At 35.4% G+C, this 18,638-nt stretch overlaps 1 protein-coding gene across 8 annotated transcripts in view; it reads left to right on the plus strand.

Moving 5' to 3' along the window:
- Nucleotides 1–18,638, plus strand: part of LOC143895895 (nucleolysin TIAR) — a 529,366-nt gene that overhangs the window by 498,474 nt on the left and 12,254 nt on the right. For 4 of the 8 annotated variants that reach the window (XM_077403351.1, XM_077403356.1, XM_077403352.1 and 1 more), the window contains 4 exons: nucleotides 6,103–6,283; nucleotides 9,750–9,879; nucleotides 11,388–11,629; nucleotides 12,173–12,356. In XM_077403351.1, coding sequence (XP_077259477.1) covers nucleotides 6,103–6,283; nucleotides 9,750–9,879; nucleotides 11,388–11,629; nucleotides 12,173–12,356 — 737 coding nt within the window. Of the gene's footprint in view, nucleotides 1–6,102; nucleotides 6,284–9,749; nucleotides 9,880–11,387; nucleotides 11,630–12,172; nucleotides 12,357–16,229; nucleotides 16,463–16,993; nucleotides 17,190–18,638 lie in introns of those variants that run through there. The other 4 variants (XM_077403354.1, XM_077403357.1, XM_077403355.1 and 1 more) reach the window with 3 other exon arrangements.

Here is an 18,638-nt window from a genome sequence, read left to right on the forward strand (position 1 = left end):
GTTCTCTCTTTCGTCCACCTTTTTTTTTAACACATCGTATCACATTAATAAGCGCTTAGAATGAAACAATAATAAACGTAGCATTATCAATATCATTCGCGTACATTGAAATAAATTCCATAATTTTTATTCGTAAATAAGTGTTTCTATATTCGTGTTTCGTTGTCAAAAATGTTTCCTGTTATCTGTTTGAAAATTACGAGCGAGTGAACTGCTGTTTATATAGTATAACTAGTGGTATTCAACTAAATTGGTAGACTTGTATGATGGTCTTTTATGTACGTACATACATGTATACCGAGAGAGTGCGCACCTCGGGACATATGCACGTATATGCGTATGTAGTAACGTCGTTCTAATATTGTTAAAAGTATTTTTTTATGTCGTAACGTTTTACAATACAATTTGTATACATTGGCTTTAATATGCATGCTCGTATACTTCCCCTTGTTTGAAAAGTCTTATCGGACTTGAAATATTCTAAATTGAATGAGAGGGGTATTAAAGGAATACAACAAAGAGAAAGGTACGGCAAGAAGAGAATGAGAGGGGAATTGTACAGTGAGCAAGGTAAAAGAAAATTGAATCTTCCTTCACTCTTTTCGCTCTATTTTTCATATCTCTCGTTATTTAATTTTTCATTTTTATCGATATTTTTATGTAATTTGGTTATTATCATCCGAGTGAATCAGTGCTCAGATTTCTTATAAGAAAAATGGAAGTCGGTGATTGTATGCACAACGTTTCTCCATCAAATTTTGTCCATAATACCCCCATTTATACTTCGCATATTTCGCATTTCATTACTTTTTTGTACTACATGCAATTTTTCTTAGTTTATGTGCACCTCTATATACGTGCACAGTTTTTCATTCAATATTTTCCCTCTCGTGTGTTCTCCGCTAATGTAACTTAACTTGTTGGGAAAAGATTCTAACAATATCTGTTTATTAATTTAAAATTACATGTATAGATAATTGAGTAAACACGCAAATATGATTTAACAATGTAAGGTAAATATAAAAAAAGAGTGATAAATACATAAAAAATTAATTGTGAAATTAAATTTACATATATATATATATATATATATATATATATATATCATATGAAACTACGTACTTTACTCTTGCAATTTTTACTTGCATAATTTTTTTTAAGAATCTAATATCGCTAGACATATATTCAGGCACGAACTTAACACGAACAAATGGCTTAAATACAAATTCATTTTTGTGACGTTGTGGAGAATGCAACAATAATCCAAATAGGAAACGAACAAAGTATTTGTGCGAGGGGAACCAAGAAACCATCCATTCCGCTCAGTTCGCCCTGATTTACATAAACCACTAGAAAGTTACAAATGCAGCGTCAGTTCGAGCATTGATTATTCAAATATCCACGGATGTCCGAGAATAAGAAAAAGGAGAATGGCCACGGGGACAAGCCAGTGTCCACTTAGTACCCGCTACCATGAATTTAGTCGGGACGAATATTGGCGCACTGCTAGGGTGACCGGTGCCAACGAAACTTCAAGTACCCGCGTTATTTAAGGGGGCACGAGATACGTACATTCGAGTTCTCTCGTCGACCACTGGAGATTCCATCCGCCATAAAACGGAGAAAAGTGGAAACTTCCCTTTCGGGAGAAGGAAAGAGCAAGGAGATATTGCGGAGATCTAAAGCCATCTCGTCCTTCCTTTTTTTCCCCCTTCTCATTTCAGTGTTCTGCACCTTTTTTTTTACTTAAGGTCGGAACTAACGCGTCCGGACTCCAACGCGGTCGGTAGAAAATTTCGAGTTTACCCCCGAATTTCTTGTTGATCTTTCATCTCCCGGCTCTCGGGAGCGGCGAGTTATCGGAAATTCAGTGAAGTAAAAAGTTACTAGATTCGCGCGATAAATCTAGTTATTCGATCGCCAAGTGGTTCCCGCTAGATAAGAATAAAGTTTCACGGGGAATACGCCGGAGCCGCCATTGACCTGACGTATATAGAACTTCGATTTAGGCACGTCCACGTAATCAGCTGCCTAATGAGCCGAATCTAGAACTACAGGCTGTTTCCGTAATGGCGGATCTTCGACCAGGCACGTCCGAGGGATCATAAATCACGGATCATTTACGAAGAGCGAAAGTGACCTGACAGAACCAGCGAATTTGGATATTTTCTTGTCAGCCAAATTCTTGTTTGATCCGCAATATCGTAATATGGATTGTTAGTCGGTGAAAGCTTAAAGGAAAATTCCTGCAAAATTTTTGATAATGTGTAATATCGTTGCTACTATACGCTATTACGTGCTCAATACTCGAAAGTAGTTACTTACTTTTATTGCCGCGCGTAAACTGACACGTAATTTCTGCAAGCGCGAAAACGTCGAACTTTAAACATATCGACGGTGTGTGACTGCGACTATAATACGTCGGTAAATAGCGTTTTCAAGATCGTGCCAGTCGTGCAATCACGTTAGGGTTGGGTACGTATTAAGACCTTAGCGTATATGATGCATGAGTCGACCACTTAAAATGGAAACGTCGAGAAAGTCATGCCTGAGGGGTTAAATTGGAATATCGCATATTCAATGGAATTAAATCAGTTTGAATCGGTATAGCCCAATCTCGAGGGGAGAGAGAGAGAGAGAGAGAGAGAGAGAGGAATATTTCGATTAAAATATTAAGCATTCGCAGAGGGAAATAAGGCCAGAGTTTGAAAACAAACTATCTACTGTGTGTGTGTGTGTGCCTAAGAATTATAATTTCTTAAAGTTCCTGTTATATTCTGCATTGGAATTTTAACATTTATAACAAAATTTTATTATTTATTACACAAAATAAGATGAAACATCAAAAGCATCAAATTTCGCTAATTGTTTTGTTTTCTAAAAAATTTTGTGAGCCAGTACCTTATCTCGTTTTTATTACTTACATTCTTTTAACTTAACTTTATATTTTAACTAACACGAAAACTGTCATTAATATATGTGCATATAATGAGAAATTTATTTAAAAATTCATATTATATATTTTCTATAAGATATTAATTAAAAATTTGTGACTAATTAAATGACATTGGAACTTACATCAAGCTGATACTGCTATTTATGCCTAATACAAATGTAAATACAAATCTACGTATAATGATTTTATGTATTATAGATGACACTGTTCATTCTGATTCTCATTTGGATGTATTGCTGGTATATTACGTGTCATATCAAAATCAATCAAAAGCTCAGTGTGATAAATTTCGATAAAAATACAATCGTATAGTTATTCTTTCACCCAGTATCATTCCACGTCCGAATCGACTTCATCTTCGCAATCTTTCTTTGAAATATTTTTTTCTCTTTCATGGAATCCACTTCATACGAAAACCATCGCCATAGATCTACAATAGCTCTTCAATTTTTCAACCAGATATTCTCGATATAACCGCTTCAAAACGTCGGGAGCAATTCTTCCAATCGATCCCCGATATCTTGAATCTCGATTTCTCCTCTCTCGCTCTCTCTTTCTCTCTCTCTTTCTCTCTTAAATCTCGAAAACTACGTCCATAGCGCGGACAAGTATTGACAAAAAAGCAGTGACAGCTTCTCGTGTCGCTTAAAATCCAATATAAAATTAATATTCCGCTGAAGGCAATTTATTACAGTTCTAAAAGGAGGATATGAGATATAGATCCAACATCATCTTAAAATACGGTGCCATATATTCGTTATAAACATCCTGTGCCAGAATAAAGTATTAAAACGATTATTATATATATTCAAAGATAGCTTTTGTTCCGAAACTTTATCAGAATTATTTATTCGCGCATTTCAGTTCACTTATATCCAAGCCAAAATTATATTTTTCAGGGGAATCTGACAATAAACAGATAAACAAAACATGATGATGAATTAACACTTTTTTTAAGGAACCGAACTTCTCGTGATTGATAAGTTTATTTGATCGTAATATATAACGAAAAACTTTGCATGTTCTGAGTAGGATTATAAAACTGCAGCAGTTAGACATATACAGATAGACATATCTTTTTTGAATGAATGATATGATTTATCTGCATCTTGACATAAAATGCTTGCTAATTTAGAGATCTTGTAAAATAATTATACACACATACACACTCACAGTATAATGTATATAATGTGCATAATTCTTAACTCAACTATCATGAATACTAATAATGAAAATATAAAGATAGTATACATTCTATGTGTATACAGCATAAACGTTCAAGTGCGATGATACAATGTACTACATTTATAATCATGAAAGGACACAAATTACGATTTTCGCACAGTTGTGTGGTTTCTTTTTGATAAAAGTAAATATTAGAGGATTTATTATATTTGACAATTATATTATGAATTGTATTAGAAATACTTATATAGGGAAATTTGTAATTTACTTCGAAAATATCTTTTTCGTAATGAATAAATTTTGCAATCATATGACTCGTAGAAATAATATTGCATTAATCAGCTACCGTGTCGCGATAATGCATTGATTCGTTACACATTTTGTCGTATAATAATTCTCAGCTATTAACTTGCGAAACGACCGGCGATCAAAGAAAGTAGAACCGTAAAAAGTTCACGACTTCGCAAGCGCCAGGAGTGCAGATATTTCAATCTCTCTTTTTGCGAAATAAGCATTCTAGAACAAACAAAATTTTTTAAAGCCGACCATAGGCGGCGGCGGCCGCGGCGACGGGAGGCGGGCAAGCTGCGCCGACATTCCGGGAATACTGAGAATAACGTTCACCAAGCAATAAAGAGATAATGCCGAGCTTTGAGAAAAGAAGAGAACGTCCCTCGGTAAGTTCTTAACGGGACGTTCTGCCGTTCTGAAAACCTTCCATCCTCGAACGAGGCAATTACAGGCCGTGGTTTACCGGTCGCGTTTACACCCGTAGCCTGCTTGAACCGTATAGGCTAAGCCCCCGTACGATCGTAAACTTAGCTGACGGGATTCAACCTCTTTGGCATTGGCGTTCGATATCTCGAGCAGCTCTCGCGTCTCGCTCCGACCACACCGTGAAATCCGGTTGACCTCTTTCGTAGTATCAGTAAAAGTAATGCCGCGGGGGAAAGGGGGGAGGGCGCGAGAGAAGAGGTAAAGGATATATGAGAGATCTATCGCGTTGAGGAAAGTAGATACTTTCAATAATGGCTTTCCCAAGGCCCTCACGTGCGTGTTGTTTCTTATATTGCTATCGGGATCGTATCCGATCGCCATTGGATTTCGCAAACGGAATAATCATTACGCCGTGCGCTGATCGTTTTTTGATGAATGCCCGCGTAACTCTCCGCTTCACAACGCTGCTCATTCTTTGTACGCCAATCATGACTGCGAACGAGCAAGAGTTATGCTTTTCAACAACACGACTGTGCCGCGCATTGATTGATAACAAAATAAACGCTGCGATGGGGCACAGCAACTAATATTTCCCGAAACGTTTCCCTGATCAAGGAATAATTTTGTTGTCGTAATTTACAAACATTGTTATTAATATTTGACGCGTAATAACATTTATAAAAGCAGCATCCTATTTTCAGAATTTTGATGTAATTGATAGAGTTTTGAAATTAAGCGCAATTGAGAAAAATTGGTGCGTTGACGTCGATTAAAACAGCTTGTAATATAGTGGGCGTTATATATACACATCTAAAGTAAACTTATTAAACTTCTCTACACAATTTTGAATTTTATATTTGCTAAGAGTAATTAATCTCCTGGCGTAAACAAAATCAACATCAATAACTTGTAGCAAATATAATCTAAAAATTCGTAACACAAAACTCGTTAGCTCAAGCCATAATTAAGCTTTCGCAATAAACTATTTTTAAACTATTTCATGTTCTTCTCTCTCTCCATATTACATTGCGATGTGTAAGAATTCCGTATATAAATTTATAAATATTTATCACTGTATTTCGTTATGAGTTTATGTTCTGAGTCAAGAAAGACCCGTATAACAATTAATATTTAGGAGTCATATAGCTACGATTATTAACGCTTGAACTAGTTTTCTTAGATCTCTTTCAACAGGTTATACAAGTAAATGAAGATTAAAGTGTATCATTTTTTTTGTCTCACAGCGAATGCAAAGCCGTTAACGTTCGATGAAGTTTACAATCAAAGTAGTCCGACCAACTGCACGGTATACTGCGGCGGTTTAACCAATGGTTTAACAGAAGAACTCATGCAGAAAACTTTCTCGCCCTTCGGATCCATCCAAGAAATTCGAGTGTTTAAGGACAAAGGCTACGCTTTTATCAGGTAAATATGCATTTTATAATGATTACATTAAAATATATTCACAATGTATAAATATTTTCAAACTTGCCCATCTTTGATAAATCGGCATTATTTAGGAAATCGTTAAAAAAAAAAAATTTTTTTCAGAAAACCGAATTAAATTTACGTGCTCATTATTAAATTTAAATTTAAACTTATGATATATTTTTATAAAATTAGTTCACGCATATACATATATGTATATGTATATATGTACATGTGAATATATATGATTATTAATCTTATTCTTTGTTGTAATTTGTTGTAACTAAATAGCCAATATAAATATTTTTATAATTTGATAATAAGATTGACTATAGAATCACATTGCCACAATATACTAATTATTTCGCTACATTGTAGCTATTACAATAGTGTTATGGAAAATAATAACCGCTCCAGTTATTCTTTTTTGTTATAAAGTTATCACGATATTCGCAGATCGAATTAGTCAATTCATTAATCTTTTGCGCGGTCTACATAATTTTACATGTTTACGAAAATAGTCCAGACAGCATTTACTCTTATTAACCTAAAATTAATCTTTCTTAGATACTGTTCTATTCTAAAATAAAAATGCGCTCAGATTCTCTGATTTATTTAACAGTCTGATTTATTTAATAATCTACGTTGCTTCAAAAACAGCCTGTTTTTTTTTCTGAAAAAAAAACGTGTTTAAAATAATTTCAAACATTCACTTTTTTTTGTTACGTCAAAAATATACAACTTGACTTATCTAATACCGCAATTTTTTCTTCTAATAAATGAATGTAAGGTTCACAGGTTATTTTTCTATATCTTAATGAATTGTCGTAATTAAAAGTCGTTTTACTCTATCGCCGTTTAAATTACAAAATGATTTATCGATCACCAGACTCCACAAAGAACACTTAAGGCCAATTCTCGTGAAGAATTAAACGGAATTAAACGGAACTTTAGTATGAAACCCTTGAAACCATTTCGCTGATTATATAATCAAACTTCGTTAATTACCAAAGCTTTTTACCGTCTTATAAAAAAAAGGAATCTAGGACAAAAACTTAATATACTATGTATTACCATACGTTATTGTAAAAATTAAGTCAAATCTGAATTTTCGCATTCTTTGAGAGTATATTGTAATAATAACAACTTATATAAATTTTTATTTTTACTATCCTTGTTCCTTGCTTAAATATTCGATTCATCCGTGTAATGAAAATGTAATAATACTTTCCAGAATATTGAACAAAAATACGTAATTATTTTTATTTAAATTTCTAGAAATAAATGTGTATTTTAATAGAGCGTATGTTTTGTATAAAGTAAAATAATAATTGATTTTGTTAGGAAAAGTTATATCGGTCTTATTGAAATCTATTATTTAACCAATCACCCTCAAGCCATTACGCTAAATTACCGTACATATATTATGTATGGCTGATGATGTGCTTACACCGACTGTCCGGATAAAATCACAAAATCGAACATCTGGTCTAAGGCCAACCAGGTAGAATCATCGTATGTACACAAAGGATACATTTGCATAAAGTGATTGGATTTTGGATTTGAAGCGTGTAATACAGTTGTTACAGCAAAACTTGAGGAAATTTTACTCAAAATTATTGCGCGATGATTGGTACCAGCGTAATGCGAATCATCAAATGAGATTTTACGAAATATTAGGAAATCGCATGAATGGCGCATCAATACCTACCGTCGCTTGTGATTTATGGCACGAAACGCGAGAACATGTCGGGTCAATGGCAGCATGTCGGACTCATCAAGCTCGAATCGTGGCCATTTCATTAATCTACCCATTACATTCGCACAGATCATATATTTCAGTTCAACTTCCCATACCTGACGAAATCAATTTTATTTATGTTTCAAAAACATTAATAAAGAATTGTTAAATTCTTTAATGAAAGTCATGTTTTGTCAATAATTTTATGTACTGAAACAAAGAGATTAATTACCGTAAATAAAAATTAAAAATTTTGCTACACAGGCGATCGTGTCTATATCGATATTTTCAAGCCATAAAAAAAAAGAACGTGACGAGAAATCGGCTAAGCATTTATATCTGCTGAAAGCGAATTCAGCTCTACCTTAATGACGAGAAATCCGTGACCTCCTCAGAAAAGACTGCCGAAAAAGTAGGAGGGTTGCTCTAGAACGAGCGATAAGAGAAAGAGAGAGGGAGGGTGAAGCCTAGAGGGAAACAGGGACGGAAGAAGGACACAATAAACCTTCTCTTACGTATCTTCCTCTTTCTAACCTTTATTCTCCCTTGTGTCCGCTGCTCGATATCCTTGTCCATCCTTATCCGATACGATGGCCTCTACCGTTTCGTACGTCTGCCACAGTTCCGCCACCCCTGGACAATGTCCGTCGTTCAGATATCTTCCGTCTAATTGCTCTTCCTCCTTCTGTTCTTCCGTGGAACCCGGAAACAAATATCTCGGGATGACGTATGGACTTACTGCAAGGTACAGCGAGAAAGCAAGACGGGAGGGTGGATAAGGGAAGGAGGTCTTTTCTTCTCGGGTGAAAGAAAGAATCTTATCTGCCGCTGGTTATCGCTTGAGGTACGGTCTTAGAGAGAGGCGAGGGGCGGGGGGTTGCTGACGATGACCATCGTTCGTCCTACTCAACGATCGTGGACGGAAGCTCGATAGATGGAAAGGGGGTGAACTTATGGACGAAGTCGCCATTGTGTAATCTCGAATGCGAACGTTAAAAGTGACCTAATCTTCGATAAATTCAATAATTCCCTGCCACCCTGCCGCCGAATTCATCGTGCTCTAATCAGATTTTCGAAAACTCTAGTCCTCGCCCTTCCGAACAAAGTTGATCACCGAAAAGTGATGAATGCTTTGAATAATTGAAAAGCGCTGTGCGCTATAATTAGTATTTTACTTAAGTTATCATGTAACAGAAATGACAGATATATCTCGAAGCAACGGAAAACACGATACAAATACTGTCAGACAAATTCAACATTTTGTTCTCTTTTTTATGTATTTTATTGTTCTCTTTCTAATTTGTGAAATATTGCTAGAACATGATGTTAAAGTATAAGTTTCTATCATGTATTGTGATAACAACAATATACGTTTGTTCATCTAAAATAATATTATTTTAGCAAACTAGAAACTAAACCCGCGTAATCAGTGTGTAGAATTTAACATTGAATGTCTATCTGGAGTAATCTAAATTCGTTGAGACTCACAATTACCGTGTTCATTCGTGCGCGCAATAAACTCGCATAAATTAAACTGCACTAGTCGCAAAGACCATTTCGTTAAGCTACTATAATAAGGTCCGGTTTAACTTGTGGCAAGAGTATTGCTCCGGAGATTTTACTTTTTGCACACACCATCGCGTCGCACCAACACCAATATTGACGTCGAAAGACGCGCGTCTTAACAAAAGACTTGAATCCCTCCGTCTCTTTCGATTTCAGGTTTTCTACCAAGGAGTCGGCCACGCACGCCATCGTAGCGGTACACAACACAGACATCAACGGCCAAACGGTAAAGTGCAGTTGGGGCAAGGAAAGTGGAGATCCTAATAATGCTCAACAAACTGGACAGGTAAATGCTCTCTCTATCTTTTCCTTTTATCCGCTCTACTAGAAGAACAGTTTCGACGGGAAATTTTACCCTCCTCCGTGTTCTCCAACATTTACATTGCTGCTCGTATCAAACCGAGAGAATTTTTCTACTTTATTTCATGAATAAGCATTATCGCCGACTTTTTTTTAGATGCAATGTATGAAAAGTAGAAACAGTGGCCTTACGTGCATCAGTGAATATGAATCACAAGAGCGACTATATTACAGAGAGTCAGAATTGTTTGAAAGAGAATAGTATGTATATATGTTGACATTAATATTAAATCTAATCTTCAATACTTGCATGTGTCAAAGCGATGAATGCAGAGCGACAGATTCCTTGATATAAATATAAAGCTCAAGCTTGCCGTTGTTATACGTGTCACTGAAACTGAATAATGAATACTCGCGTCTCAAAGAAGTAAGAGCGTTCAAAGAAGGAAGTAGTTATCGGATCACGACCGGTTTCTTCCGATTTCGCGCGGCTAAAGTGTCTCTGTCGGCATATCGGTATATGACATGAAAGTCCGGCGAAAGAGTAAAGGCGGAAACGGAGAGAGGACAGAGAATCGGGCAAGATTCCGGTCTATTCAGGTGCCTCTTCGAAGTGTGTCGGGCCGGGTCTCTTAGCAATTAGCTCCGTTAGGATGGGTAGGTACGCCCGGGTACGCCCGATCTGGGAATGGTACCCGAAGTACTTCCCAAACCCTCTCGCACTCCCCGATAGTACTTCCGTGCATCCATCCACTGCTACTCGGCCCGTGACATCGCTCTAATTGATCTCTATTCCCATAACGCGCTTCTCCCAGAGGAGCTGAGATATCACGTTAGTACGTATCCTGCCATACCCTGTTCTCGTATTCAACGGAATCGAACTAGTTTGCGTGATATCCCAGTTCATCGTATTGCTTTAATGAAGAGCATAATAGATGCATATTATTTCCAATAAACCTCTTAGAAGCAAAACTAGCAAAAAATCACTGTTTAAATATCTTATTCGACAATTGTGATCACATTATTCTCTTAATATTCCTTCCTCATTTCATATCACGAATTTTGGAAGAAAATTTTAATATTATTTAAATATTATTAGATGACAAGTGAATTATTGTAAAAATAAAAAAGAAATATATTTTCTTTTATCATAAAAATTAATTGCATATATACGCACAAAGAACAAACTGTTATATTTTACAAAATATATTATTTCACAATAATTCGGTGGATAAATTTGATCTGACTTCACATTGTGCACCGTAAAAGAATGAATGAGTTCACGCGAGAAACAGCGAAATAATAAAAAATAATTTACGTGACGGCAATGAAATGATCGCGTTGAAATTCTCGCGTCGCCCATTTCAAGTGAACGACCACACAAATCTTCGACGGAACGAAATTACCATTCCTGACCCTATCGACATCGTTAAGTATAAAATCCAGACAATGTTCTTGCTCTTTTCTATTTCATTGATCTTTGTGCTCTTTCAGGCGTTATCGTCGGCGACGTACCCATACTACGCGGCGGCGGCAGCTGCCGCCGCGGCGGCGGCGGGCGTCGCGGGTGTCGGAGGCGTCGGTGGCGTCGGCGGTGCTGGACAACTAGGATACTGGTATCCGCCCCAATCTTATCCCACGACAGCGACACAAATGCAAGCTGGTGGCTTTCTTCAAGGCATGCAGGGATATACCTACGGACAGTTCGCTGGATATCAACAGGCGCAATATATGGGGTAAGCTTTTTCACGCGAGATAAGTTCCTCTTTCCTGAAAACCAAGTTTTTGACGACGAAGTTTTAAATAATCCGAAATTTAAATGTAACACGAATATATCATTCCTCCATCTTTTTGCAGCATCGATAGATCATAAAGCAATTCGGAAATTTTTAATCGAAATAACTTGAAACTACATATTAACTTTACAAATTATTAAGAACATATAATTGTTTATAATTATAAGTTCTTAATATCATACAAGAATTCAAACTGATTTATATTGATAAATTTGTCACAAAATAGTTTTAGAAATTTGTCAATGTGTATTATTATCTTTAATAAAATTATATCATAGCCGATAACACAAAATATAATATTTAGTTTTTAAACATTTACTAATTTATTTGATAACTGCAATAAAAAATATTAACAATACAATATTATATAATATACTTGCGACATGGTTAATATTATATCAAGCAATAAATACTAATCCTAGCATTTGTATACTGCTTTGTAAAATTATTCGATTTGACAATTATGCATTTTTACAAACATAGAATGGGAATGGGTGCTGTCCATGCTGCTGGCACAGCAGCAGGATGGGGTCAGGGATTACCTGGGGGACCACAGTTACCACCACACCACGCCACGACGGTCACGGCACCCCCAGGGGTGCAAGCCGCACCCCCGCCACCACCACCACCGGCACAAATGATGGCCTACCCGATGCAACAGTTCCAGGTAACCATTACTTTATCTATTCCATCTGTACACGCGTGCAAGTGTGCGTCGTACTTGTTTGTGGGATGTTTGTTGACTAACACTGGAGTGTTTCGCTTTTTACATACTTTTGCATCTTGCCCCTGTTACGTCCAAAAGCAATTTCGTCGGTGCCGGTATTGGCTTGTAAATGTTGCACGTGGAAATTCGATTCGACATCAAGAGGATATCGAAGGCATGTGTCGGCAGAAGAGTGCGCATAGTATATATGTGTATAAATTATATATATATATATATATTGTCGGTGATCTTAGGAAACCTCGTAAATTTGATACTTGATATATCATTCGAGAGACCGAGCGATAGAACATGCTACGCTTCACCATCAGGAAGAATTTTGCGCGGGAGGAACAGTAAATATAGCTACAATAACACGTATAATATAATTAGCTACACATATATACTCGGTATAATATTTTGACTTGAGTTAACGATATTGCGAGGTTACGGGAGCAACCGCGATATGCTAATTTCAACAATTTATACCAGCATTATTTATGATAATTACATAACGTATGCAAATTATGAAAATTTGCATTTTCTTAAATTATATTACAAACTCAAGATTATTTTTTCTATGAGACTAATAATAAACTGCAATATCATAAACATGTGTTATATTAATTATTAATCTTCAATTTCTCCGTTGCTAATTCAGCCCACAAAATTATTCATTTGCCAAACAAATCGGAAGTTTGCTTAATAATTAATGAGAAATAATGCTGTGTATGAATAAAATATCGGGATCATATATGCTTGTGCATTAAAGCTTATAATGGTTTTTTTTTTATAAACAGAGTTGGGTAAAAGGCAGAGAGAATATAATATTGATTATATTTTACTTATATATAATTAGAAGTTATATAATAAGATCAATAAAATGGTAAGTATTCATTAAACAGTGACATAACATGTTACCCACCTCTACTACAACTATGAATTGATGTACTTTTTGGCTAATTGCAAAAAATGCATCAATTTTTTCACTGACGAAAATGCTTCATGACAGCCGTGATTGTATTATGATAATTGTGTGGAGAATGTATATAGTACGCAGTACGCATGTCTAATAAATTCACATAAGTATATAACAGCGAAAAGTAACAAAAACTTTATACAGCATTATTTCTATTATCTTGTACCGAATTTCGAGAGATATGAATAGAAACTGAGGAAAAGGTACTTAAATTTTTTTATCACGACATTTTTAAAACGATGTTTGGTGTTGCAATGGTGTATTCGTGAAATTAATAAGACATCATGTTACGCTAAACAATTATGTTGTGTACCTCCTTGTGTATAATTATCGTTCTAACGTAATTTTTGTACACCAAACATTGATGAAGCAAAATAGACTCGCTTTCCCGCTCGTCACGTGGTTATAGGAGATTGTCGAGATTTAGTTATGTTGCAAAAAAATTGTGGTTCATGGTAGTGAAGTGAAATATGATACTTATCGTAGTTGTTGTCCAGAAAAGTACACCTCGACCATCTTGCTTTCTGCACAGAATGCACACGTAAGAAAGTGCGCACTGCACACACACAGGTACACACGCCATCGCTAAAAACGACACTACTACAAAAAAATCTGGAATATTTGAAAAGAGATCAGGGATGGCTTCGGGCAAGCGCAGCGAATGCATTTCAACTCAGCACCGCTTTTAATGCCCCCGCGTTCTTTTTGCTTCAAGAACAATTTCTGAACTTGACAACTTGAAGTCTCAGAATTGAGATCAACTATCTTAATTTAAAAGCTCGCTAAAAACTCTAGTCTGAAATTTTTAAATTAACTCTGCTGTTTCTTTGTATTTTCCTTTCCGTCATTTATTAAGTAAATAGAAAAAAAAGTTGTATGTAAAATATGTTTTAAAATTTTTTAATATTTATTATAGTTTTATATTTATTATAAACAACATTATTGTTACAAAATAATGCTGATATTATATTTCATATATTTTTATTATTCAAGTCTGATTTTCTAGCTAATTATTAGATGATAAAATTTTAGATGATTGAATTAAACAATATAAAATTTTTTTATACGAGGTGAAAAGGGTATAAAATTTAGTAATTTATTATAGTTATTATATTATAATATAAAATAACGATAGAGAAAATAACGCATTCATAAATCTATGGAATTGAAAAGTAAATCGGCTCAAGGTTAAGAGATTCTAACTTTAGAGAAAATACATATTGGGAATAAAAGAATAAGTTTCCTGGTCAACAGGACTAGTAGAGAATGTTGAAATATAAGTAAAATTAAAATTAAAAAATTGACTTAATAAATTAAATAAATTAGCGACTGTCTGGAATTTCGTATTTCCGGACTAATTTCTTTCATCCGTCGTTTAATTTAACAATCCACAAAAATCTCTCTAAATGGACAGGTAACGATAAAAAACCAATAACGTAATGTTTCCGGTTTTTCAGTTAATTGTGCGTCTATTTTTCGCATTCTAAAAAAAACCTATGCCAAAATGCATTCAACACATACTCATCAGCATTTCCGGATAACTTTGAAATAAATTACATATTTAACAATAGCATAAAAAAGTTTTTAGATGATTGTTATCAGAAAAAGATACGAACAATTTGAGACATCGTAGCATATTGTAAGCGCTGTATCGATTTCGGCTTTCAGTCATTAATCTGCAACTGTTTGCAGTGTCAGTAAAACGGCCTGTCGCTCATATATATTATATATGTATATGTACTTAAAAAGATATATACATATATCACGCAACTATAGTTGTTTAGTGAGTCTTTTGTACATATCGCGCATAGAGCGGAATAAAAGTCACGTACCATTGCTCGTCTGTCGAAGAAGATATTTCGGTGAGAAAAAGTTAGCTCGCTTTCGCACAAATATCTCTTTCCGAAAAACCAAGTTCGCATTATATCACTGCATGTCAAGCGAGATTCCACTTTGAAAGTTGCTTGAAAACTAGCTACCGAAACCATCCTCAATTGAGAGAGAACACGAGTTCTTAACGGTACCGATAAAACAATGAAAGAGGGATGAAACATGAAAAATATATCGCCACCGGGATAAATTGCAATTGGCTTCCCGTTTATTTTGATAATATTTTTTTTATTACGAGAGAGTTACAAAGTTTCGCGCAGGATCGTAGGATCTAAAGAGAAGAAATTTATACACAGATATTCGCAATTTACAATCATGAGCTAAAGGCTTAGGAACATGCAAATATCCCCGTGTAAATTTGTACATCGTGTATTCAACTTTAATGAGCAGCTAACAATATAGAATGTAGATCAGAGCCAATAGAAAATTCAAAAAAACATAACGTAATAAAATTAAGAGGACCAATATTAGATGGATATCACAAACATCATATGGATAAAAAAAGCTATGATAGGCTACTCCCTACGTAAGACTTGCATGAATATGGAATGCGAAATGTAGACATTGCATGCATTATGCTTCTTGCACTTTATCTAATTCAGCTCTCGAGTATCCTTTCTTTACTTTTATAAAATAATATTTATGGCAGATTATATTTATGTTTTTATATATTATAATTTTTTATAACAATCCCAACAAATTGAATAATTATTTCAAAATAAAACGTGACAATTTTAATAAATATTTTATGATTGCTGTGTTATATTAATTGGGATAAGTTTAATTATGATTTATATGGTTTTTTAATTAATGCATTATTATGACTTAAGATTACTTAAAATCAAATATACATATATGTGATAATATTGTATTTGGTGCTCTTGTTTGTTACTCACTACTCACTATCCAGGAAGGGATGCTCGAAATTTTCAAAAAGACTATCTTTATTTACATATTTCGGTTCGCAGGCACAATGATCGCTACCACTATCATCGCACGGCCTGGCTTATCCTTTCTTTCGAATATCAATTAGCATCAGGATAACTGCATCTACAACCTGGCTCAACCTCGTATTCAGCCTGAAATTACTCGTTGCAGCTTATTTTTGTGCAAAAGGATAATATTTTCGTCGGAACGAAAAGGAATGGAAGAAAACATGTAAGAAACGAAAGTAAAATAAAAAAAGTGATATTTGCGTCTATTTTATCAGTATAACAATTTATGATATTCGATCGTAGATTTCGTAGTAATCTAAACTTGATTTTTCTGATAACGACTGAGAAATTTGCAATCATTAGGCATTGCAAGAAAACTCATTAACCTAATCTTGCGGTTACTCCGCCATCGCCGAAGCGCTTTGAATTATAATACAAGTAGTTTACTACTTGTACATTATATAATTATTATGCGGTTTTTTTACGTCCTTATACTACTGCGCTACACAGTAGAGGTTGAGTCATGGTAAAGGTAGATTCAGATCGATTAGAATCCATGTAGTAGGAGAATGTGAGAAACTGTAACGGAGAAACAAGAGTGAAGAATGAAGCAGAAGCGAGAGAGAAAGAGAGAATGAATGAAAGAGAGAAAGGAAGCAAAAGTTAGAGAGCACATAGACGAGCGCGAAGACGAATGAAAGAGAGGGAGAGAGAGGACTATTGTCGAGCATATTTCTATTACTTTCTTGAAATTCGGACCAAGATTTAACCAGCGTTTGTGTGTTCAAATGGTAAAGTGTGTTCTTGGTTGCGGTCCAGCTAGCGGATGAGGACTGGCTGACGCCTAGCCTTCTAGTGTGATGGTAAGCAAGTACACCCCAACAGGAACAACTTCTACAGCAACAACAGTTACCACCACCATCACCACCATCATTTCCTCCTCCACTACTACCACCACCTCCAACAACAACAATAACAACATTTCTATCATCATCGATGCACAATCGACCGCGACAGCAAAAGCAGTAGAACTCATGCCGCTTCCGGCTTGACGATGCGCGAGTCAAAAGGCAGTAACACTTGCTTAGTAAAAACGAAGAAACAAAGTGAGAAATAAAAAAAATAGTGATTAAGGATCATAATCCTAGGTAATCTTGCGCAAGATGCATCCAATATCCCCAATTTTCCCCGTAAGTTTTCACGTCCAGTGTAAGAGAAAAGAACCGCTACCGATTACTAAAGCGGAAATACCTCTCGTCCAGTCTGTAGGATAATCTAGCATCTTGCTCGGCTTGAAGAAATAGATAGCGTTTGCCGTTACAGTAGTAATCCGAAGCTTCAATACAATACAAATCCGGAATACACGTAAACAAATCATTCGTAAATGGTCTGACAGTGTTTTTTTTTAGCGAAACTGGCCAATTACGCATATACTATGTATCGTCCAGCGATAATGAGTACATGAGAAACATGAGTCCGCACACACGTTCAATGGGATTGTGGTTTATCACCATTTTAACGAAGCGCATAAATTCCTTGATCCTCTCTACAAAAAAAAGAAGAGTGCCGACAGATCGCAGGATAACAGATTTGTTATACGGATTCATTATTTTTGTAGTTTGGGCTTAACAGCGAAAATAATAACTCAAAGACATAATGTCGAAAGAGACGCTCACGGCTAAATGCGACGGCCGGTGAGCGGCTACGGTGTATAAATGATAAATACAAAGATTAATCGAAGCATACTCTCGTGAAGATATATAAATGAAAGAATATATACATAAAAGAATAAAGATTATTATAAACAAAATTCAACAATTAGCTATATAGTTAGATAGGGATGTTATATTAAAAATTATTCAAAGTCGATTCGATATTCGGCGACAAGGAGGAGGTGGATCTTGTGTATATTCAATAGCGCAGCATTTTTACGGGGACAAAATAATCTCGACCCCTTTGTACAACTCGCCCGTCTAAAAAAACCACGGAAATTATTATTGGATCCACGTATCTTATCCCATTTCCACTTGCGAAAAGACTTCGTATTTTGATCAAATATATTTATTTATCGGATTCGTGGCCAAAACGATATATCACACTTTGAAATTTTTGCAGGCAATTTAGCATCCGTTTTTATCATTCGAATCTGTCTTTCAGACGCGACGTATAGACCTGTTGGATACTTTTATAAAATAGACGCGCCGTAAAAGGCATCGACGAATTAGCACACATTCCAAACTGAGAAAGTGGGGAAACGCGAAAAACACCGATCAGATCACCGTGGTTTTTAAGTAAACATTAGATTTTTATATAAAATGACTATGTGGAACAAAAGGAAATCGAGATTTTGACGTTTAAGCACTAAAACGTTATAAGCTTAGGAAGAAAAAAGGCAGCCATCAATCCCTCCGTCTCTTTATAAATCAATCTCGCTGCGTAAAG

Source organism: Temnothorax americanus, unplaced genomic scaffold, assembly GCF_048541705.1.
Source record: "Temnothorax americanus isolate GAGA-0224 unplaced genomic scaffold, ASM4854170v1 Scaffold17, whole genome shotgun sequence".
In the NCBI taxonomy this organism is placed as follows: Eukaryota; Metazoa; Arthropoda; class Insecta; order Hymenoptera; family Formicidae; genus Temnothorax; species Temnothorax americanus.